We start from the raw sequence: 25234 nt of genomic DNA on the forward strand, positions 1-25234 counted from the left end.
TTATTCAGTATTCAGAGCCTTTGCTATGAGACTCGAAATTTAGCTCAATTGAGCTCCTACTGTTTCCATTGCTCATCCTTGAGATGTTTCTACAACTTGATTGGAGTCCACATGGGTTAAATTCAATTGCTTGGACAGTGTATGTCAGAGCAAAAACCAAGCTATTAGGTCAAATGAATTGTCCGTAGAGCTCTGACACAGGAATGTGTCAAGGCACGGATCTGGGGTAGGTGCCATGAAAAGGTCTGCAGCATTGAAGACGGAATGGCCAGACGGAAGCCACTCCTCAGTAAAAGGCACATGACAGCCCGCTTGGATATTGCCAAAAGGTACCTTAAAGACTCTCAGTCCATAAGAAACAAGATTCTCTGGTCTGATGAAACCAATATTGAACTCTTTGGCCTGAATGCCAAGCGTCACATGTGGAGGAAACCTGGCACCATCCTTACGGTGAAGCATGGTGGTGGCAGCATCATGCTGTGGGGATGTTTTTCAGCTGTAGGGACTGGGAGATTAGTCAGGATTGAGGCAAAGATGAATGGATTATAGTACAGAGAGATCCTTGATGAAAACCTGCTCCAGAGTGCTCAGGACTTCAGACTGGGGTGAAGGTCCACCTTCCAACAGGACAACGACCCTAAGCACACAGCCAAGACAACGCAGGTGTGGCTTTGGGATAAGTCTCTGAATGTCCTTGAGTGGCCCAGCCAGACCCCGGACTTGAACACGATCGAATATTTCTGGAGAGCAGCAATGCTCCCCATCCAACCTGACAGAGCTTGAGAGGATCTGCAGAGAGGAATGGGAGAAACTTCCCAAATACAGGTGTGCCAAACTTGTAGCGTAATTTTTGCTTTATCATTATGGGGTATTGTGTGAAGATTGTTGAAGGAAAAAAAAACATTTTAATCAATTTTAGAATAAGGCTGCAAAGTAACAAAATGTGGAAAATGTCAAGGGCTCTGGATACTTTCGAAGGAGGTATATAATGAAATGAGGGTGCAGATGCCGAGGTAGGTGTGTAGAATTTCTTTGGGGGGGGGGGGGGGATATTCCTTTGAGACCACCGGGAGACATCCTGCCAACTGATACACTGAAAGTCCTGAGAACGCCCTAAAAACATCCTGGCCTGGTCCGCAATGACAGAGGGAACTCTAGGCAAAAGACTCCTAGATCTAGGGAATGGCGTGCTGGGATAACATCTCGCCATAACCCTAAAACAGACCTACTATGAAGGTCACCAAATGTCCTTTGAATGTCCCCTGTCTGCTGGGAAGGTCCTTGTAATACTATTTTCTTCTATCTCTGTTGAGTTATGAATCTTTTTGTGCACCCTGATTTATTTTGACCACTGGATGTGAGTTACAATGTAAGCGTGTAAAGTCTGGTTGGTTTCTAGGTGTGAAGGGAGACATTGGCCTCCCAGGGCTGGCTGGTCGTCCAGGCTTCACTGGGAGGAGAGGAGACGAAGGGAATCCGGGTGTGCCTGGTGACGCTGGCCCAGAGGTGAGTCTACCAAGGTCATTAAGGACACCAAAAGCCATATTCAAACTGTTAGTGACTTAGAAGGAATACAGAAGGAACTGGAATTAGGAGTCTGGCCCTAAGCATGGATCTAATGTTTCTTTAAGATGCCCAAATCCTCATCATAATGAGATCCTCCAACTTCAAGGTTTACTTTATTACTCTTAGTCTGCAACAAGAATTGGAGTGTGCCAATATGTATTGCTTGATGCATCCTTGACTCGGCTAGCCTACTAACATTACACAAAATTCAAAAGACACGATTTCACATATACACGTATGACCAAATTACACGTTTTTGCCTGTTTGTTTCACAAACATCCATGTGATTTCACAGGAATAAAGATGTAGGAGAATTATACAACGTGTAAGTTTGTATTCGTACATTGTTATAAAAAAAGTGGATGATGCTCGTGGTCTTGTCAAATAACTGTAATGTACCCCTTACTGCTATAACTAACTGGTGGCGGTAACCCCGGAGATGGCAAAATACGATGACTGTGAGTTTGAAATTGACTCGTGCAAGGTGTTTCTTTGAGGAAAGAACGCTTCACTGCTGGTCCTCGAGTCAAGAAATGCATATGTGACTAAGTAGATGATTGTTAAAATACATATAAAACGTTGTACATTTAGGCGTACACTTCCATGTAATATAGTCTATTCAATATGATTATTAGGCCTTGGCAGTGCGTTTGTCTACAAGGTTGAAGAAAGACTAATTAAATTCATTCTTAATCTACATTTTCAATCTGTTGGCTGCGCTTCCCTTCTCAACACACTAAAACAATAAATGTAATTCTACAATTCAAAGCAGTTAAAACTAACACTTTTGATTAACAGAATGTGCCATTGGACTTCTTTTAAGGATGCTTTAATGAAAAAGTGTTGGTTCAACGTAGACGATTTTAATTGGCTGATACGGAATTTGTTTACCGGACACAATCATTCTGATCAGCTGGTCGTACTTAGCATAGTGGCTAATTGTGCCAGGTTTGCCTATGAGAAAATCTAGCAGCTAGCTGATTTAGACCAAAGGTCTAAACCTGTCTAAGCAAAAGTTTGTGAGTATGGACTCGTCTAGTCAAAGGCTGCGTTTCAAACACATAAAAGACACTCCCTCCTCCACTTACCCTCGCCCTATGCCCTTGGGGGAATCCCCGCGGCCATCTGTGCCGTCGGTCCAAACAATTAGCAATGCAAGTGTACAACTCTGTACAAGCCTGAAATATCCCATAATTCAATTCGCGATAATTGTACATCCACTAAGAAAAATCATCCAAAACATAAAACCAACATCAATATGGAGAAGTCGTAAAAATGAATGTAAATATCATAAAACTTAAACTTGTTCGATTTACCTGATATCGTCAGGTGGCTAGTATTCGATGATGTGGATGCGTTGTCTTCTAACCAAGATACGAAATGCAATCATAATTGACTGTAGCGTATATAAAGCACACACAACAGCTACCAGTGGTTCCATGATGACTGAAAATACAACTGTGGGACGAACGAGTGACGAATATCCTGGCAAGAGCTGTCCATTTAAAATGTATTGATTCTTCCCTCGCCCTGCAAGTGTCAACTCATCATACGTCATGATACGTCATCAGAAGTGTCCACTTAATTTGAGGGCTAAGGGGAGAGGGTGTCTTTTCTGTATTTGGAATGCAGCCTAAGTTTGATTGGTTCCACTCAGGGTGACAGTTACTCAGGTTTCCCGGGTGAGAGAGGGTATCCAGGTAATGACGGGCCAAAAGGGCTTGCTGGACCCGTCGGCCCCCCAGGACCTGATGTGATTGGGGCCGTGGGGGAACGGGGACTCCCAGGCGACCAGGGACCTCCAGGATTCAGGGGATCTCCTGGGCTCAAAGGAGTCAGGGGTAAGGAGCTTGTCAGTCTGTGTGAAACACAAAGACAGATCAGGGTTGGAAATCAGCATTCATTACTGTTGGTCATAAATTACCTATTTATGAGTTATTTTTGTGTATGTATTATTACACTGGATGAAGAGTGGTAGATGAACAAAATACATGTATGCACACTCAATTATAACTTTGGAGTAAACTGAAACACCCCTTCATGACAAAAAATAACATTATTTAAGAAGCGCTTTTAAAACATTATGCAAGACATCCTGTTTGTCCTCCTCACCCTACCCCATGCCGCCTTTCTCTTGTGCAGGTGACACCCTACCCTGCATACCCAGTAACCCTGGTGCCCCAGGACAGAAAGGCGATTCCGGAAGCCCAGGTATAACTTATAGAAACTCCAGCACATTGTGAAAAGTATCACTTTGTTATTGTGCTAATGTTTCAGCATTTTGGCATGCTTACAGGCCTACTGTCTTATAAATGAATGAGTAGTATATGACAATAAAAAAAAATGCACAAAGTTGCCTCACCCATGTGAACATAACAATACACACAAAGAATTATCATGGATAAACACCATTTTTATTTCATCTTTATTTAAGCAGGGAGTCATGATGAGACCACAGTGTATTTTGAAGATGAGCCCAGCATGAACACGTTAATAAAGAACAATTACTCTATACATAAACTACCGTTCAAAAGATTGGGGTCACTTAGAAATGTCCCTGTTTTTAAAAGAAAATCAAAAGAATTTGTCCACTAAATTAACATCAAATTGATCAGAAATAGAGTGTCGACATTGGTAATGTTGTAAATGACTATTGTAGCTGGAAACGGCAGATTTATTTTATGGAATATCTACATAGGCGTACAGAGGCCCATTATCAGCAACCATCACTCCTGTGTTCCAATAGCACGTTGTGTTAGCTAATCCAAGTTGATCATTTTTTAAAAGCTAATTGATCATTAGAAAACCCTTTTGCAATTATGTTAGCACAGCTGAAAACTGTTGTCCTGATTAAAGAAGCAATAAAACTGGCTTTCTTTAGACTAGTTGAGTATCTGGAGCATGATCATTTGTGGGTTCGATTACAGGCTCAAAATGGCCAGAAACAAATAACTTTTTCTGAAACTTGTCAGTCTATTCTTGTTCTGAGAAATGAAGGCTATTCCATGTGAGAAATTGCCAAGAAACTGAAGATCTAGTACAACGCTATGTACTACTCCCTTCACAGAACAGCACAAACTGTCCCTAACCAGAATAGGGAAAGGAGTGGGAGGCCCCGGTGCACAACTGAGCAAGAGGACAAGTACATTAGTGTCTAGTTTGAGAAACTATTTAATGAAGCTGCCAGATGAGGACTTGTGAGGCAGGCGTCTGTTTCTCAAACTAGCAGGGGTTGGGCAAAAATAATTCATCAGACTTATTTCATTGTGATAATCTTGTCACGTGTTCTAATAGTGAGCAAGGAGAAATGTGCCAGATTGAATGGTACAGGTTGAATGGTATGGGTTGAGTATGCCAGTTGAATATACACTTCATTTATAATAACAGACACTAACTCTCAAAACAGGTTGGCACTGAACATGGTGTGACACATTTCTCCTTTTTTGTCTAGGGCTGAACGGAGAGTCAGGACCCCCAGGGTATCTTGGAGCTATGGGCCCAGACGGGGTGAAGGGAGAGAAAGGAGACTTTGGGCTGTCTGGCCCACCTGGACCCATAGGTAGAAATATGATAAACGTTTTTACCATTAGAGAATATTACTGCCTGACTAAGTGCCTTCTCTCCATTCTGCTTTACTCACTAGAGTCCCCATTGTAAAGCCTCAAACATATCACAAATAGGGGGTACTTATATTTTTCTCGTTTCACTGCATGTACAAGTGTTTTTGTATATCCCTGAGACACCCTTAGAGGATGGGGTCTCAGCTAGGGATGAGACATTATTGACAGTGAACCTGGAGCAATCAGGGTTAAGTGCCTTGCTCAAGGGCAGGGCGGCAGATTCTTCACATTCCCCACAGATTCTCAGGGATTCGAACTAGCAATCTTTTCGGCTACTGGCCCAACCACTAGGTTACCTGTCATACTATTTTTTTATAGGGGGTAGATCGGCTTTAAAATTCAGATAATATGTGGCTTCCATCAATGTAATTGTCTGCATCATTTCCAATCCCCCCTTTACAGTGCATTCGGAAAGTATTCAGACCCCTTCCCTTTTTTCACATTTTGTTACATTGTAGCCTTATTCTAAAATGGATTAAATAAAAACAAATGTCATCAATCTATACACAATACCCCATAATGACGAAGCGAAAATAGGTTTTTAGAATTGTAAAATCAGAAATACCTTATTTACATAAGTATTCATGCCCTTTGCTATGAGACTCGAAATTGAGCTCGAGTACATCCTGTTTTGATTGATGAGATGAGATGTTTCTACAACTTGATTGGAGTCCACCTGTGGTAAATTCAATTGATTGGACATGATTTGGAAAGGCACACACCTGTCTATATAAAGTTCCACAGTTGACAGTACATGTCAGAGCAAAAACCAAGCACTGCTGTCGAAGGAATTTTCCGTAGAGCTCTGAAACAGGATTGTGTCGAGGCACCGATCTGGGGAAGTGTACCAAAAATTGTCTGCAGCATTGAATGTCCCCAAGAACACAGTGGCCTCCATCATTCTTAAATGGAAGAAGTTTGGAACCACCAAGACTCTTCCTAGAGTTGGCCGCCCAGCCAAACTGAGCAATCGTGGGGAAATGGTCTTGGTCAGGGAGGTGACCAAGAACCCGATGGTCACTCTGACAGAGCTCCAGAGTTCCTCTGTGGAGATGGGAGAACCTTCCAGAAGGACAACCATTTCTGCAGTACTCCACCAATCAGGCATTTATGGTAGAGAGGCCAGACGGTAGCAACTCCTCATTAAAAGGTACATGACAGCCTGCTTGGAGTTTTCCAAAAGGCAACTAAAGGACTCTCAGACCATAAGAAACAAGATTCTCTGGTCTGATGAAACCAATATTGAACTATTTGGCCTGAATGCCAAGTGATACGTCTGGAGAAAACCTGGCACCATCCCTACGGTGAAGCTGTCTGACAGAGCATGAGAGGCTCTGCAGAGAAGAATGGGAGAAACTCAGAGCAGAGCTAATATGTTGGAGTGAACGGCTGTGTTTGAGAGGCTCCTGCAACTTTCTTGCGAAATAATCTAACTTAACCTACTTTATGGCACTTTTTACAACAAACATTTCTTTCTAATACAAGATTGTAACTTTCTATGTGAAAATGCCGAGTAATACGCGACCAAAGGACAATAAATCCACATTGGAGGGCTACTCCCCACTACACAATGAGACAGACATGGCGGAAGGCACAGGCAACAACGTAACACTTACAGAACTTACCCGGGCTTTTGGAGAACTACGTGTTGCTTTAGCTGAGGATCTTAAGGCTACTATTGCTGAACTGGACACCAAAATCGAGAGCATCATTCAAATGGTCACTTCGCAGGGCCAGAGTATTGTGGACCTTGAGAAAGCCTTGAGATTGACGAGTTAGAGAATCTATGCACGTCGTTGGATAGATCCTCTACCCGGCCAAACCCTACCTCCTATTCAAGCGAATTCTTGAATACCTACATAATAAATTATAATTTATTTGATATATGGAGGATCGCTAACCGTACGGGTAAGGAATACTCCTTTTACTCTCATGTTTACAATGTTTACACTCAAATTGACTACTTTTTGGTTGATGCTAAACTACACCCCTATACCTGTAATGTGAGGTATCATGATATTATAATCTCAGACCACAGTCCACTCACCTTCTCCCTGAGATTGGGTGACATTGTACCAAACGAGAGGGTCTGGAGGTTGAATCCTCAGCTCCTAACAGAACCAACATTCTGTGAACATCAGAACAGACCAAATTACATTTTTCTTTGATACCAACGACAACACAGAGACTTCCCCAGCATTATTGTGGGAAACACTGAAGGCTTATTTGAGAGGCTGTATCATCTCCTTTCAGACTACCAGGAGTAGGCAAAACAGAGGAAAACTGGAAGAACTGGAGGGACAAATTCACTTACTGGATAGGGAGAATCGTAGCCATCCATCTATGGAAAAACATTTTAAAAATACCTCTTTAAATTTTGAATATAATCAGATTCTCTCAGCTAATATTTCTAAATCTTTTCTCTATGCCAAGCAAAAATATTTTGAGTTTGGTGACAAACCACACAAATTACTCGCCAGACAACTTTGGAAAAATGTGAGTGACCCAATGATTCACAAAGTTAAATCTGCATCTGGGGAATTACTCTCTTCCCCCAAAGACATCAATGACAGATTCTGTCAGTTTTATGAGACTCTATATACATCTAAAGCGGATCCTAACCCCTTAATTATTGCAATACTTTTTGGAGGATTGTAATCTTCCTGCCCTGAACCAGGAAGATTCTAGCTTCCTGAATAAGGAAATATGTCTTGAAGAAATTAGAGAAACAATTAAATCTCTAAAGAGTGGCAAGACCCCAGGCCCAGATGGATACCCTGGTGAATTCTATAAAACATTCAGCAACATGCTCTCTCCCTACCTGCACAAAATGTTGGTTCAGGCCAATGAGGATGGAGTTCTCCCATCTACTTTGGACAAGCGTTCATTACAGTTATACATATGACGGGTAAAGATCCGGAAAAGGTAGGGTGATACAGACCAATATCTCTCCTTAATACAGACCAAAAGATTTTAGCAAAAACTCTGGCTAACAGGCTTAGCACTTTAATTTGCAAATTGGTCCATTCGGACCAGACTGGCTTTATCCATAATAGAAACTCTTTCTTCAATCTCAGGCGCCTCTTCAACATTATGTATTCTCAGAGGTACCCAACGTGGACCTTGCCCTTATATCTTTTGACGCCGAAAAGGCCTTTGACCAAGTTGAGCGGCCCTATCTATTCAAGGTCCTACAGAAATGTAATATTGGAGATGGGTTCATAAATTGGATCCAGATTTTATATAGGAACCCCTGTGCGAGAATACTCACTAACCAATCATTGTCGACCCGATTTGACCTTTACTGAGGGACAAGGTAGGGTTGTGCGCTGTCGCCTATGCTCTTCGCCCTAATTATTGAACCTCTCGCTCAGGAGATTAGATCTCATGCAGCAATACACGGCTATAACACTAAAGATAAATAAGATTTCCCTATACGCAGATGACATTCTCCTCTATGTAACAGAACACCAGGCTAGTATTCCTGCTATTCTTGATGTGATTAATTTGTTTGGTACCTTCTCAGGATGCAGAATAAATTGGAACAAGAGTGAATTAATGCCCATACGGTTGCAAAACACCTCCTGGCTCCCAGTTAAGTTATCTTCAGAAAAATGTATCTACCTAGGAATTGTAGTTACCAAAGTTACTCCTTACTATTTCCCCTCTGATGCAAAAACTCAAGGAAAACATACAATTTTGGAGGACTCTCCCAATTTCTCTGCTCTGAAGAATTAATGCCATTAAAATGGTCTTTCTCCCACAACTGCTGTACCTATACCAGAACATCCCAGCATTCATACCTAAATCCTTTCATAAACAACTGGACTAAATTATCAATCCTTTCATCTGGGATTATAAAACACACAGGATAGGTTAAAAAAACACCTCTGTAAATCCAAGATGAAAGGAGGATTGTCTCTCCCAAATGTTATATTTTATTACTGGGCTGCTAACCTTCGCGCTGTTACGTTTTTGCTGGATGACGCACTTCAGCCATCCAGCTGGCTTTGTATGGAGCGTGAGGAGTGTCACCCCTTCTGTATTGGGGCTGTGATTTTGTCGCCTGTCAATCTGGAGATGTCACTTTATCGTAACAATCCTATTATACATAGCACAGTTCGAATCTGGAAGCAAATTAAAGACCACTTTGAGTTTAGTCCAATGTCATTCATGCTCCCTGTCACCAGGAATCTGGAGATGTCACTTTATCGTAACAATCCTATTATACATAGCACAGTTCGAATCTGGAAGCAAATTAAAGACCACTTTGAGTTTAGTCCAATGTCATTCATGCTCCCTGTCACCAGGAATCCCTCCTTGATAACACCTTTGAGCGAGTACCATAGGGGAGTTATATATAGAAGGGACCTTTGTTTCCTTTGAGTTGTTGAGGTAAATTTATAATCTTCCCAGAAGTAACTTTTTTCAGATACCTACAATTTAGAGACTATGTTAGAAAACATCTACCAACATTTGGGAATGCTAAACCTTCCATGTTTGACGGATGCATAAAAAGACAAACCTCAGACAAACTGATATAGCGTCTACATGACGCTTTTCAATCTGTTAGCACACCTTTTACAGATGCCATTAAGGCAAAATGGGAGGAAGAACTAGGGACTGACATTTCGGTGGCAGACTGGGAAGAGAGCTTGGAGTATATACACACATGCTCCATTAACCCCAGACATTGTCTCATACAGTTCAAGGTATTACACAGATTACACTATTCCAAAACTAAACTGCATAGGATATTTCCTGATACATCTCCTATGTGTGATAAATGTCAGGCTGTGCAGGGTACACTACTCCACTGCTTTGCCCTATGCTCTAGCTTGTATGGTTATTGGTGTGGAACTTTTAGGATCCTCTCTGAAGTTTTGGAGACTTCAATAGACCCAGACCCGCTTCTGATAATCCTGGGAGTGTCTGATTTCCTAAACGGATTAACCAACCCCCAAAAACAACTAATCTCTTACAGTCTCATTTCGGCAAAAAAAAACGAATCTTGTTGTTTTGGAAAAGGAGGTAAGCGCCCTCTACCAAATTATGGCTCAGTGAATTGGCAAACACTGTACACTTTGAAAGAATTAGATATATTCTGAACAATAAATTATCAACATTTGATCAAATCTGGCAGCCTATCCTCTTTTTAACACTCTCAATTGTAATATTTTAATCTACCTTTGGGCTTTGCTGTCCCCGCCACCCGAGCAGTTGGGGGGGAGGGGGGGGGGGGGCTGGTCATCTACCCTCTTTCTTTCTGTAAGTCTTGTTTTGTAATATTTGTTTTGTACCCTGGGTCTTGTTGTTCCTGTCTGCTCTTTTATGTTTAGATAAGAATTGTACACCTGTCTATTATATCTATACACCATTCTTGTGTGTGTTCAATAAAAATATTTGAAACAAAAGAATGGGAGAAACTCCCCAAATGCAGGTGTGCCAAACTTGTAGCATCATACCCAAGAAGACTCAAGGATGTAATCGCTGTCAAAAGTGCTTCAATAACATACTGAGTAAAGGGTCTGAATACTTATGTAAATGTTTTCTTTCTTTTTTTTAAATACATTTGCAAAAAAATGTTTTAACTGTTTTTGCTTTGTTCATTATGGGGTATTGTGTGTATGTTGATTAGGGAAAATAACAATTTAATCCATTTTATAATAAGGCTGTAATGTAACAAAATGTGGATAAAGTCAAGAGGTCTGAACACCTTCCGAATGCATTGTAAATAGGTCCATTTAATTCTGTCTGCCTTGCCGTTCCAAATAAATTGTTTGCTAATATAATTTAAAAAACAAGTCGCTAGGTGTAGGCAAGGCCACACTGGAGGTAAACTAGGAAATGACTAAAGATGTAATGATGGTGATTTTTTGCACAAATGGACAGGCATGTTCCTATCCTTGGTAGCAAGATCTTATTTCTATTAAAATCTATTGTAGTGAGATTATTTATTTATTTTCAGGATATGAATACCGAGTATGTCCACTACACCATCAGACCATTTTATTGGTAATCTACATAGTAATGTAAATGTTTAATGTTTTTGTGATCCAATACATAATCCAGAGAGTTCAGAAAAATTATCTAAATCCTCTATGAGGCTGTGGAGGGATCGAAATTGTGGATTTAAAAGAAAACATGAATCATCAACGTACAATAACACCTTTGTTTTTAAGCCCTGAATTTCTATCCCCTTGATATTATTTTTGGCTCTGATATGAATAGCTAATATTTCGATGGCCATAAAAAATACATATGCCGATAGGGGACAACCTTGTTTTACTCATGTTTTACAGTTTAGTTCTTTCTGAGAAGCAGCCATTATTTACTATTTTACACCTAGGGTTACTGTACATACCTTTAACCCATTGTGTAAGAGATTTTCCTAAATTGAAATATTCCAGATATATATATATATAAATTCCAGTCGTACTAGCGATGAATACCAGGCCTGGTTTCCCAGATTTTTCATAGTGTTCTATTGTTTCCGGTACTTGTCTTATGTTATCGCCAATGTATTGTCCTTGTAAGAAAGCTGTCTGATTAGGATGAGTAATATCCAACAATACCTTTTAAATTCTATGCACTATGTTAGACAGAGAGTGTTTCATCTTATCTTATAACCCTAACCCCCACTGGGCAAGACTGTTGGAGTACCTCTGCCCAGATTGTTGGCAGTCAATCTTTTTTTGTGTTCACCCAGAATTTGGTCGTCAGCCTAGTAAAATACTCCAGACCAGAAGGTGGGAATAGTGTTTATTTCTTAAAGGATCAATGCAGCTGTTTTTTATGTCAATACCATATAAATTCTGGGAAACAACTAAGTACCTTACTGTGATTGTTTTCAATTAAAATGGTCAAAAAGAAAATGTGCTTCTTAGCAAAGAGCAATTTCTCAAGAATCTTGCTTGGACTGTCTTTCTAGAACTGAAAACTAGCTGTTATTGGCAGAGAGGTTTGGAACTCTCTTTCTTATTGGTCTATTACCTAATTGACCGCCTGTTGAAGTCACCAGGCATGCCAAAACTCCATCCCACCAAAACAGGCAAAACATTTCAGGTGGTCTTTTCTAACTTACACTAAAAGTTAATTATCATAATTTTCACAATTGCAAAGTATTATTCCAACGTCATGGTGTAGAAATATATATAAAACACAGGGAAAATATAGTTTTGGACTGCACTGGGCCTTTAAAGGGATAGTGTGAGATATTGCAGTTTGAAGGAAGTTGAAGATAGTTTCACGAGCCATTGCTGCTGTACCTGTAGACTTCCAGTCATTGTGCTAATGCTAGTCATTAATTGCGCTAATGCTAGTTAGCAACTTCTTTAAAACTGCATGCAGACCCATAACATTTTCATCCATAACTGGCTGTGGGTAAATACAAAAAGGGTTCAATTGACAACATCTCGCAATATGCCTTTAAGCTTTTTTTGGCATGTCCATGCTACTATATAGCCAATGTTACCTAACCAGCTGTGCTAATAATCTGTAGAAACCCCTTGATGATACTAGCTAGATGGTCACAACTAGATAACTATCAAGATGATTAAGTCACTCTCGATTATCCCATGCTGCCAGTGTCAGCTAGCCAAATGTCTAGCTTGCTAGCTAATGTTAGCTAAACGATTAGCATTAGTCATGGGCAAACAATGCTTTCTGAGGCCAAATTTAGCTGAAAAGCTGTTCATTACTGAGCCTTTACACAATGCTCATTAGCGACACCTACTGGTCAGTTATACACAGCAGCTATTGATGATGATATAACACAGGCACAGTGGCACAGTGGTTAGTCATTGGCTAGGTCAAGCTAAACTCAGATCGAAAAACCAGGTTCACATTTCATGGTCTATGGCATTATTAAGGCTAATCTTATCATATAATAAATAAAACAAATGATTTGAACACCAATGTGCAGCTACCAGTGTTGGTTTAAAAAAAAACAGTACCAAGGCAGGATTCGGCTCCATGCCTTTTGGCGAACTCGTCACGATGCTCTTGTTCAAGTGTTACCATTCGAGTGCTTTGATCAGGAAAAAACATCCAAAGTTAATTTGTTAGTAATTTGTCCAGCAGAGATCTGTGTTTTGAAAGCAACTTGATATTGATGAAAGTACTGAGACCATGGCGGAATCAGTGGGATATCGCATATGAAACACATGATTTTATGAAACGTTAAAAAAGCTTCAGGTCTTTGTTTGGATCAGACTGCTCTGCAATTTTGACACAAGTCTTGATGTGTCAGTGTCTTGCGTAACATTACTAGTTAACATCGTAATTTGCTAGCTTGCACAACATATATATCCAGCTAGCTAGTTAACTAAAGATACTGGTTTAATATTAATGTTACTAGCTAGCTCAAGGAGGAAACATTTAGTGTTCATCATTGTGTGCACTTGATGCACTTACCATCCCATTAATTTAATATGAAGTGTGACTGGCTCAGCTAGCAAGCTAACGTAAGCTACATAGCTAATGGGGATTTTTGTTAACGTATCAATGTAATATAATGTTCTGTCAAGCACAAAACTCCTTAGCTAGATGTAAAATATGCAACCAAGGTATAACTAAGACTTGCTCTAGATTATTATACTGTATATATTTTTGTCCAGAGGTTTTATGCAGATTTATTGTTTTAGTTAAGATAAATTCTAGCTGTTTTGCAGATGAAAGGGGGTGGATGTCACCGGGAAAGGTACCCTATTTTCTCCTTCTCGTTGTTGCTCCTTTCATGCTTTCTGATTAGCTCAAAGTCAAGTTAACAACCAGGCTGATTCTACATTGAAACCTGTTGTTCTAGCAAGTGAAGGACTACCGTGCAGACCAACAATCTTGGTGGTGTGCTTTGTTGCTTGTAACATTCCACACAACAATTTAAGTTCATTTAATTGAATTAAATCTTACACTAGATCATGTTCTCTCTTTCCCTACCACAGGCTCGTCGGGGTGTGTCGGAGACTCTGGAGAGGCTGGTGCTGAGGGTCTGAGCTACGACGGAGCTGCCGGCTCTCCTGGCTTCCGAGGGTCTCCAGGACTGAAGGGCCCATTTGGGGACTCTGTCCCTGGTGCTCCAGGACCTATAGGCCTCAAGGGCGTACTGGGTCTGTCGGGGCCCAAAGGAGTGCCAGGTCCACCCGGTCCAATCGGATTAACAGGTACCACCAATAAGCAACATTGAAATTGATTCAAGATTTTGAAATGTCTGCTTTAGGTATGATTTAGTGTGTTGCATATTACAGCTGACAGTCTTATAATGTGTACAGTCACATGCCTCTCAACTGGTCAGAGAAACCAGAAACTTCCAGAAACACCAGAAACTTTCTTGAAACTACCAAAAACACCAGGAGCTATCCACAAAAATTGAGAAGTTTTAGTTCATTATGTGTGATCTCAGAGAGGATTGACTTGTCTTCTCTAGGTGCTGCGGGACTTCCTGGTACACCGGGAAGGAAGGGGGAGCAGGGAGAGAGTGGTGCCATAGGCAGATATGGGGCCCCAGGGCCCACCCCTGAACAGTGTGAAGAGGGGGCCCCAGGCCTTCAAGGAATCATGGGACTAATAGGGGACATAGGCCCTCCAGGTAGGTCCTACTGACAATAGCAGCTTTTCATATCAGAAAGAAAATAAAAACTTGTGTGCGTGGTAGGGAATTTATTTTTAGGTCTGCCTCATTGAGTAATATCATAATTCTGTGTGTGTGTGTCAGGTTACGCAGGCGAGAAGGGTGATAACGGAGAGGAGGGTCTGTCCGGCACGGGTCCTAAAGGAGCTGCAGGGAAACCGGGCTCTCCAGGGTTTCCTGGGTACCTTGGAGCCCAGGGCCCCGTGGGGCCATTAGGAGAACCTGGCATACCCGGGGCTCAAGGGCAGAAAGGTGAGAGAGACACCAAATCACTCTACATAGTCTATGAAAAGTAGTATGAATTAACATTCTAAGTGGTTTGCAAGTATGGACATTGGAACGTAATCTATGGGGACATCTGGTGTCCCACCCAATGCAACAAACATTAGCATTAGCATCCATGATGTCCTATGTGTGCAGCCAGAGCTGAGCTGATATCCAATATGGCGTCCTGTGTTCAGGTATAATAGGGGTACCTGGTAGGGATGGGTCAGTGGGTGGTCCAGGGAGGAGTGGAGCACTAGGATCCCCGGGAAGGAAAGGAGAGAGGGGCTTTGACGGTCAACGAGGCTTACCAGGAGATGAGGGCCTCAAAGGAGAAAAGGGTATGTGAATAAAGTCAACATAGAAATCACACTCATAACATTATTCAATGCAGTGCTCGTTAAAACAATGTCTCTGATCAAGAGTTTGTAGACGCACCATTTTTGTATAACATTGGAGTGCAGTTGAGAATCTTCAATATCCCCCTAGTTGCGTTGCAGCAAGTTGTCAAAAATACATTCAAATACATACATTTATCATTCTACTGTGCACTATTTGTAGATATGTGATTGTAAGAGAGATGGTCTAACTTTTCCATCTGTTCCAGGTAGAAAAGGTGCCCCCGGAGACACAGGAGACACCATCTTCATTCCGATCAAAGGACTACCAGGAGCTCCCGAACCCCCAGGTCTGGATGGCTTCACAGGTCCAAGAGGTGAGAGAAAAGCTACAATCAACATGTAATCTCACAAGTGTTAATATACAGTTCCTTTAGAAATTATTCATACCCCTTGACTTATTCCACATTTTGTTGTTTTACAGCCTGAATTCAAAATGGATTAAATGTATGTTTTTCTCTCATCCATCTACTACACAGAATACTCCATATTGACAAAGTGAAAACATGTTTTTAGAAATGTTTGCAAATTCATTGAAAATGAAATACAGAAACATCTAATTTACATAGAGTTGAAGTCGGAAGTTTACATACACTCAACTAGTATTTGGTAGCCTTGCCTTTAAATTGTATAACGGGTCAAACTTTTCGGGTAGCGATCCACAAGCTTTCCACAAAACATTGGTAGAATTTTCACCCATTCCTCCTGACAGAGCTGGTGTAACTGAGTCAGGTTTGTAGGCCTCCTTGCTCGCACATGCTTTTTCAGTTCTACCCACAAATTTCCTATAGGATTGTGGTCAGGGCTTTGTGATGGCCACTCCAATACCTTGACTTTGTTGTCCTTAAGCCATTTTGTCACTTTGGAAGTATGCTTGGGGTCATTGTCCATTTGGAAGACCCATTTACGACCAAGCTTTAACTTCCTGACTGATGTCTTGAGATGTTGCTTCAATATATCCACATAATTTTACTCCCTCATGATGCCATATATTATCTGAAGTGCACCTAACCTAAAAAGTGTTAAACAAATCAAAATGTATTTTACCTACACTCAACTGTAGCCACCTTTTCCCTTGATTACAGCTTTGTACACTCTTGGTATTCTCTCAACCAGCTTCACCTGGAATGTTTTTCCAACAGTCTTGTTCCCACATATGCTGAGCACTTGTTGGCTACTTTTCCTTCAGTCTGTGGTCCAAACCATCTCAATTGGGTTGAGGTTGGGTGATTGTGGATAACAGATCAACTGATGCAGCACTCCATCACCCTCCTTCTTGGTCAAATAGCCCTTACACAGCCTGGAGGTGTGTTGGGTCATTATCCTGTTGAAAAACAAATGATAATACCTCTAGGCGCAAACCAGATGGTATGGCATATCACTGCAGAGTGCCTTGAATTCTAAATAAATCACTGACAATGTCACCAGCAAAGCACCACCTCCTCCATGCTTCACGGTGGGAACTACACATGTGGAGATCATCCGTTCACCTACTCTGCGTCTCACAAAGACATGACGGTCGAACCAGAACTCTCATATTTGGACTCATCAGACCAAAGGACAAATGTCCACCGGTCTAATGTCCATTGCTGTCCTTTAGTAGTGTTTTCTTTGGGCTTTCGAGTGGCGTAGCGATCTAAGGCACTGCATCTCAGTGCTAGAGGTGACACTACAGACCCTGGATCGATTCCAGGCTGTATCACACTTTGATTGGGAGTCCCATAGGGCAGTGCATAATTGGCCCAGTGTCGTCCAGGTTAGGGTTTGGCCGGGGTAGGCCATCCTTGTAAATAAGAATTTGTTCTTAACTGACTTGCCTACTTAAATACATTTAAAAAATAAAAAATAAAAATGAATACCTGATTCACGCAGTCTCCTCTGAACAGTTGATGTTGAGATGTGTCTGTTACTTGAGCTCTGTAGAGTATTTATTTGGGCTGCAATTTCTGATTCTGGTAACTCTAATGAACTTGTCCTCTGCAGCTGAGGTGTGTCTTCCTTTCCTGTGGCGGTCCTCATGAGAGCCAATTTCATCATGTCGCTTGAGGGGTTTTTGCGACTGCACTTGAAGAAGTTCTTGAAGTTTTACATATTAATTTATCTTTGTTTATTTGAGCTGTTCTTGCCATAATATGGACTTTTGCCAAATAGGGCTATCTTCTGTATACCACACCTACCTTGTCACAACACAACTGATTGCATTAAGAGTGAAAGAAATTCCACAAATGAACTTTTAACAAGGCACACCTTTTAATTTAAATTAAACATTCCAGGTGACTACCTCATTAATCTGGTTGAGAGAATGCCAAGAATGTGCAAAGCTGTCATAAAGGCAAAGGGTGGCTACTTTGAAGATCCCCAAATATAAAATATATTTTGATTTGTTTTACACTTTTTTGTTTACTGCATGATTCCATATGTGTTATTTCGTAGTTTTGATGTCTTCAATATTATTCTACGATGTAGAAAATATAAAAAAATAAAGAAAAACCCTGAAGTGAGTAGGTGTGTCCAAACTTTTGACTGGTACTGTATACTGTATATACATTAAAATACAAAAACAGTCATGGGAAGCACACACATATAACAAATCACCCAGAAAACAGTTACATTCCACAAATAAGTCCCCACTCAATACTTTAAATTGCCCGAACGGCACCAGAACATCAAGATTAAATGTTTTTAAAATGTTGTTCCAGCAATACGGTGCATTAAAACTAAAAGCAGATTCACCTAGCTGGGTGGAAACCCTAGGAACCTCAAGAGTTAACCAATCCTGGGAACTGGTTATGCAACTCAGGTCTCTATACTTAAAAAAAAAGCTGAATAATCTGCTTCATACTGCTTAGAAAAAGGCACTATCTGTTTCTGTAGGAAAAAGCCAACTTTAAATCTTAGCTTCTTAACCAGCTCATCTGTATGTTTTTTTTAAACATCAAATCCATATCAATCCAAATGCCTAAGTATTTATATGCGGGAACACATTCGATTGGAGAGCCACCTAATGAGTGAACATGTAGTTCATCAGAAACATTCTTACAAATGTTTAAAAACAACCTGTATTTAGTTTTGCCCATATTAAGCACAAGTTTTAAATCAACAAGGGATTCCTGCATAGCTATAAAATCTGACTGTAGTTTTTACGCAGCCACATCAACAGTCGGGGCAATAGCATACATAATAGTATCATCCGCATATAGATTAAGTTTACAATTGTTCTCCCCAATTTCATGATATAATTATATAATATATAATCATATGATATAATTGGTAGTTACAGTCTTGTCCCATCGCTGCAACTCCCGTACGGACTCGGGAGAGGCGAAGGTCGAGAGCCATGCGTCCTCCGAAACACAACCCTGCCAAGCCGCACTGCTTCTTGACACACTGCTCCCTTCACCCAGGATCTAATAGCACCAATGTGTCAAAGGAAAGACCGTATACCTGGTGACCAAAGTAGGCATGCATGCGCCCAGCCCACCACAAGGAGTGTGATGGGACAAGGACGTCCCGGCCGGTCAAATCCTCCATAACCCAGATGACGCAGGGCCAGTTGTCCACCGCCCCATGGATCTCCCGGTCGTGGCGGGCTGCGACAGAGCCTGGACTCAAACCCAGAATCTCTAGTGACACAGCTAACACTGGGATGGCTCTGCCTTTTTAACAACACTATCAACAAGGCAGGTCCTATGGGCTCTAGTTTGGTCGCACCTGGACTACTGTTCAGTCGTGTGATCAGGTGCCACAAAGAGAGACTTAAGAAAATTGCAATTGGCTCAGAACAGGGCAGCACGGCTGGCCCTTAAATGTACACGGAGAGTTAACATTAATAATATGCAGGTACATCTCTGGTGGCTCAAAGTGGAGGAGGGATTGACTTCATCACTACTTGTTTTTGTAAGAAGTGTTGTCAAGCGGAATGTACCGAGTTGTCTGTTTAAACTACTAGCACACAGCTCTGACACCCATGCATACCCCACAAGACATGTCACCAAAGGTCTCTTCACAATCCCCAAGTCAAGAACAGACTATGGGAAGTGTGCAGTACTACAAACTACATAGAGCCATGGCTACATGGAACTATATTCCACATCAGTTAACTCATGCAAGCAGTAGAATCAGTTTTTATAAAGCAGATAAAAATGCACCGTATGAAACAGCAGGCACAGACACATGTTCCCAAGAAAGCTAAGGTAACTGAGCTAAACGACTACCGCCCCGTAGCACTCACTTCCGTCATCATGAAGTGCTTTGAGAGACTAGTCAAGGACCATATCACCTCCACCCTACCTGACACCCTAGACCCACTCCAATTTGCTTACCGCCCAAATAGGTCCACAGACGATGCAATCTCAACCACACTGCACACTGCCCTAACCCATCTGGACAAGAGGAATACCTATGTGAGAATGCTGTTCATTGACTACAGCTCGGCATTCAACACCATAGTACCCTCCAAGCTCGTCATCAAGCTCGAGACCCTGGGTCTAGACCCGCCCTGTGCAACTGGGTACTGGACTTCCTGACGGGCCACCCCAGGTGGTGAGGGTAGGCAACAACATCTCCACCCCGCTGATCCTCAACACTGGGGCCCTACAAGGGTGCGTTCTGAGCCCTCTCCTGTACTCCCTGTTCACCCACGACTGCGTGGCCACGCACGCCTCCAACTCAATCATCAAGTTTGCGGACGACACAACAGTGGTAGGCTTGATTACCAACAACGACGAGACGGCCTACAGGGAGGAGGGGAGGGCCCTCGGAGTGTGGTGTCAGGAAAATAACCTCACACTCAACGTCAACAAAAATAAGGAGATGATTGTGGACTTCAGGAAACAGAAAAGGGAACACCCCCCTATCCACATCGATGGAACAGTAGTGGAGAGGGTAGTAAGTTAAGTTCCTCGGCATACACATCACAGACAAACTGAATTGGTCCACTCACACAGACAGCATCGTGAAGAAGGCGCAGCAGCGCCTCTTCAACCTCAGGAGGCTGAAGAAATTTGGCTTGTCACCAAAAGCACTCACAAACTTCTACAGATGCACAATCGAGAGCATCCTGGCGGGCTGTATCACCGCCTGGTACGGCAACTGCTCCACCCACAACCGTAAGGCTCTCCAGAGGGTAGTGAGGTCTGCACAACGCATCACCGGGGGCAAACTACCTGCCCTCCAGGACACCTATACCACCCGATGTTACAGGAAGGCCATAAAGATCATTGTGCTTTATCCCCTCCTGTATTCCCTGTTCACCCACGACTGTGTCCATGCACGACTCCAACACCATTATCAAGTTTGCTGACAACACGATGGTGGTAGGCCTGATCACCGTGTTGTGTTTTCTTCTAGTACACACCTACTCATTCCAGGGTTTTTCTTTATTTTTACTATTTTCTACTTAGTAAAATAATAGTGAAAACATCAACACTATGAAATAACACATATGGAATCCTGTAGTAGCCAAAAAAGTGTTAAACAAATCAAAATATATTTTCTTCTAGTAGCCACACTTTTCCTTGATGACAGCTTTACACACTCTTGGCATTCTCTCAACCAGCTTCATGAGGTAGTCACCTGGAAAGCATTTCAATTAACAGGTGTGCCTTGTTTAAAGTTAATTTGTGGAATTTCTTTCCTTCTTGATGCATTTGTGCCAGTCATTTGTGTTGTGACAAGGTAGGCCAAAAAATCTATACAGACAAAGAGTTCATCAAACAACATTATTTCACGACGCATCAGTGACACGGCAGGAGATGTTTTGAAACAATTACTGCTTCGCATAAAATCCAGTGAATTCTATGCTCTACAGATAGATGAGTCAACAGACGTGGCTAGTCTGGTATATGTCTGTTGCGTGTATGGGGGGTCAATTAAGGAAGACATCCTATTCTGGACAACAGGAGAGGATATTTTTAAAGTACCTTACAGCTTTGTGACACCTAATGGACTTTGGTGGTCCAGATGTGTTGGTACCTGTACTGATGGCGCAAAATCCATGATAGGGAGACATAGTGGAATGGTAATGTGCATGCAAGCAGTTGCCCCCGATGCCACTTGGGTACACTGCAGCATCCAATGAGAGGCTCTTGCTGCCAAGGGAATGCCTGACAGCTTGAAATACGTTTTGGACACTACAGTAAAAATGGTTAACTTTGTTAAAGCAAGGCCCCTGAACTCTTGTGGATTTTCTGCACTATGCAGTGATATGGGCAGTGACCATGTAACGCTTTTACAAAATACAGAAGTGCGCTGGTTATCAAGGGGCAAAGTATTGACACGTATTTTGGAATTGAGAGACAAGCTTAAAGTTTTCTTTACTGACCATAATTTTCACTTGTCTGACCGCTTGCATGATGACGAGTTTCTCACGCGACTGGCCAGGTAGGCCACAGGTCTTTCCATCATTGTATGATTTGTTGTATGCAATTGAACTCAAGCTTACGGACAATGTCAAATGTGATATAGTGAGGCACCTGAGTGAGTTGGGTGCGCAATTACGCAAATACCTTCCCGAAACAGATGACACAAACAACTGGATTCATTATCCATTTCATACCCTACCTCCAGTCCGATATCTGAACAAGAGAGCCTCATCGAAATTGCAACAAGTGGTTCTGTGAAAATTGTATTTAATCAGAAGCCACTGCCAGATTTCTGCATAGGGCTGCGCTCAGAGTATCCTGCTTTGGCAAATCGTGCTGTTAAGACACTGATGCCATATGCAACCACATACCTATGTGAGAGTGGATTCTCGGCCCTCACTAGCATGAAAACTAAATACAGTCACAGACTGTGTATGGAAAATGATTGAAGACTGAGACTCTTTCCAATACAAGCCAACATTGCAGAGTTATGTGCATCCTTTCAAGCACACCCTTCTCATTAACCTGTGTTGAGTTATTTGTTCATCAAAAATTGTGAATAAGATTTTATATGTAAGATGGCAAAATAAAGAGCAAAATTATTGATTATTATTATTTGTGCCCTGGTCCTGTAAGAGCTCTGTCACTTCCCACGAGCCAGGTTGTGACAAAAACTCACACGGATTCTTATGTTTAATAAATGTATTGCATACTGTGTGTGGCAATGATGGCAAAAAAAAAAAAAAACATTTCAGAGTGCGCTGACCCTGGTCCTGGTACGCAGCTGGAGGTTGAATATTTGAAGGGGTATGGGACTATAAACAGTTTGGAACCAGTGGTCAAATATGACATTTTTGGTTCCAATCACTGTGTCTTTGTGAGACACAGAGTAGGTGAACAGAGGATCTCCGCATGTGCGGTTCCCAATGTGAAGCATGGAGGAGGAGGTGCTTTGCTGGTGAAACTGTCTGTGATTTATTTAGAATATAAGGCACACTTAACCAGCATGGTTACCACAGCATTATGCAGTGATACGCCATCCCAACTGGTTTACACTTTAAAAAAAATATTTGTACCTTTATTTAACTAGGCAAGTCAGTTAAGAACAAATTCTTATTGTCATTGACGGCCTAGGAACAGTGGGTTAACCCCCTTGTTCAGGGGCAGAATGACAGATTTTTACCTTCAGCAGGGATTACAGGGATTCGATCTTGCAACCTTTCGGTTATTAATCCATCGCTCTAACCACCTGCCGCCCACTTGGTGGGACTATCACTTGTTTTTCAACGGGACAATGACCCAACACACCTCCAGGCTGTGTAAAGGCTATTTGACTAAGAAGGAGAGTGATGGAATGCTGCATGAGATGACCAATTGAGATGGTTTGGGATGAGTTGGACCACACAGTGATGGAAAAGCAGCCAACAAGTGCTCAGCATATGTGGGATCTCCTTCAAGACTGTTGGAAAAGCATTCCAGGTGAAACTGGTTGAGCGAATGCAAAGAGTGTGCAAAGCTGTCAAGGCAAAGGGTGGCTACTTTGAAGAATCTCAAATATAAAATATATTTTGTTTTGTTTAACCTTTTTTTAGTTACTACATGATTCCATGTGTCATTTCATAGTTTCTCTTCACTATTATTATACAATGTAGAAACAATAAAAATAAAGAAACCCCCTTGAATGAGTAGGTGTGTCCAAACTTTTTGATGTGCATTTTTCCCAATACCTTTGGTCCCCTAAAGTGGGGGGACTATGTACAAAAAGTGCTGTAATTTCTAAATGGCTCATCTGATAGGGATGAAAATACCCATAAATTAAAGCTTACCGTATGTACTTTAACCGCATAGTCATTGTAACCTTTCATTTCAAAAAGTGCTGGAGTAAAGAGCCAAAACAACCAAAAATATGTCGCTGTCCCAATTCTATCTCAGAGATCTACGGACAGTTCCTTGGAATTCATAGTATAGTTTTAGTAGACAGATGTGTTTATTTCTAAATCATGTCCAAACAATTAAATTGGCCACAGGTGGACTCCAATCAAGTGGTACTGACTGACATCTCAAGGATGATCAAAGGAAATTGGATGCACCTGAGCTCAATTCGGAGTGTCATAGCAAAGCGGTGTGAATACTGAAATAAATTAGATATTTCTGTATTTTATGTTCTCAGCATTTGCATACATTTCTAAAAACATGTTTTCGCTTTGTCATTATGGGGTATTGTCTGTAGATGGGTGAGAGAAAAACATCAATTTAATCCATTTTGAATTCAGCCTGTTACTTAACAAAATGGAGAATAAGTCAAAGGGATGTATGGATACTTTCTGAAGGCAATGTAGTTATTCTTTCTGAATTTACATTTAACTGAGTGTCAAGAGCAGCAGATGTAGTATCCAGAGCAAGCGTTGAGTGGTGACATCACCCTGCCTGAGACTGGAAGTAGTGTCGCCCCTTGCTCAATCAAGACCATGGTTTTGGTAGAGCGATTGGAGTGTTTGTGAGTGTTGTAAAGAAGGTCAGGGGTTCACTCCCAGGCAGGACAGAGAAGGGATCTACTCTGTTACACAAGCCATATAGGTTGAAACATTAGGTATTTGCGCTGGCTAATGTTTTTAATAAAATACATGTGTTGCATACAGATATGCTGGTTAATTTTTCTTACATTTTTGTATTTGTCTGGCAGCAAGCATAATTGCAAGTTTGACTGCAGTCTTGCTTATTGTAAACCCCATTTCAGGTGACAAGGGTCCTGCGGGAGGCAGGGGTCTACCGGGGTACCCAGGGCTTTTGGGGGGGCCTGGCCTAGAGGCTGGGCCTCAAGGACCACCTGGTACATGTGGACGCTCAGGTGAACCTGGACTACCTGGCCTGCCTGGCCAGAGGGGTATCATAGGCTTCCCTGGAGAGATTGGTGATCAGGTATGGATGTTAAGAGTACCGACTGTACTTGGTCTGATTATAGACATGGGTCAAATACATGCCAAATACTAAACACTGGTTTTATTGGTGTCTCATTAGGGTGAATCTGGGTGTACTGGATCTCCTGGCACACCTGGCTTCCCAGGGTACAGTGGTCTTAAAGGTACTTCCAATAGACATATAGTCACAACTTCTACAGTATTTTCTCTTCTCATTGTGATGTTGTGCATATCACCAGGGAAAAGCTGCAGGGACTATGACTGATTTGTTAGGCATAGGTCATTATTGTTTTGTGTAATTCATGCTTTGCGGTGATGAGATATGAGTGTTGATTGGTTTACAGGTGAACGGGGCGACTCCATTGGCATCCCTGGACCGGGTGGTGATAGAGGAGCTACAGGAGACACTGGAGCATTTGGTAAGAGGATAGGAGATGATACAGCACACATTTAAAAGAGAAGTTCCGGATTTGACAAC

The 25234-nt window shown here is 41.7% G+C and overlaps 1 protein-coding gene and 1 long non-coding RNA gene across 6 annotated transcripts in view; one reads left to right on the top strand and one right to left on the bottom strand.

Moving 5' to 3' along the window:
* The window catches only part of col4a4 (collagen, type IV, alpha 4), a 174208-nt gene that overhangs the window by 114508 nt on the left and 34466 nt on the right, over nucleotides 1-25234 (top strand). For all 5 annotated transcript variants that reach the window (XM_046295033.1, XM_046295034.1, XM_046295032.1 and 2 more), the window contains 12 exons: nucleotides 1400-1506; nucleotides 3224-3407; nucleotides 3709-3777; nucleotides 5018-5125; nucleotides 14129-14347; nucleotides 14611-14772; nucleotides 14899-15066; nucleotides 15276-15419; nucleotides 15686-15793; nucleotides 24576-24757; nucleotides 24857-24920; nucleotides 25101-25175. In XM_046295033.1, coding sequence (XP_046150989.1) covers nucleotides 1400-1506; nucleotides 3224-3407; nucleotides 3709-3777; nucleotides 5018-5125; nucleotides 14129-14347; nucleotides 14611-14772; nucleotides 14899-15066; nucleotides 15276-15419; nucleotides 15686-15793; nucleotides 24576-24757; nucleotides 24857-24920; nucleotides 25101-25175 — 1590 coding nt within the window. The remainder of the gene's footprint in view (nucleotides 1-1399; nucleotides 1507-3223; nucleotides 3408-3708; nucleotides 3778-5017; nucleotides 5126-14128; nucleotides 14348-14610; nucleotides 14773-14898; nucleotides 15067-15275; nucleotides 15420-15685; nucleotides 15794-24575; nucleotides 24758-24856; nucleotides 24921-25100; nucleotides 25176-25234) is intronic.
* Nucleotides 15261-15777, bottom strand: LOC123993175. The gene is made up of 3 exons (XR_006831389.1): nucleotides 15669-15777; nucleotides 15517-15563; nucleotides 15261-15403 (listed from the first exon to the last, which is right to left on the bottom strand). It is a non-coding gene; the product is annotated as an uncharacterized LOC123993175 (long non-coding RNA).

The sequence above is a fragment of the Oncorhynchus gorbuscha genome, linkage group LG13 (assembly GCF_021184085.1).
Source record: "Oncorhynchus gorbuscha isolate QuinsamMale2020 ecotype Even-year linkage group LG13, OgorEven_v1.0, whole genome shotgun sequence".
Lineage (NCBI taxonomy): Eukaryota > Metazoa > Chordata > Actinopteri > Salmoniformes > Salmonidae > Oncorhynchus > Oncorhynchus gorbuscha.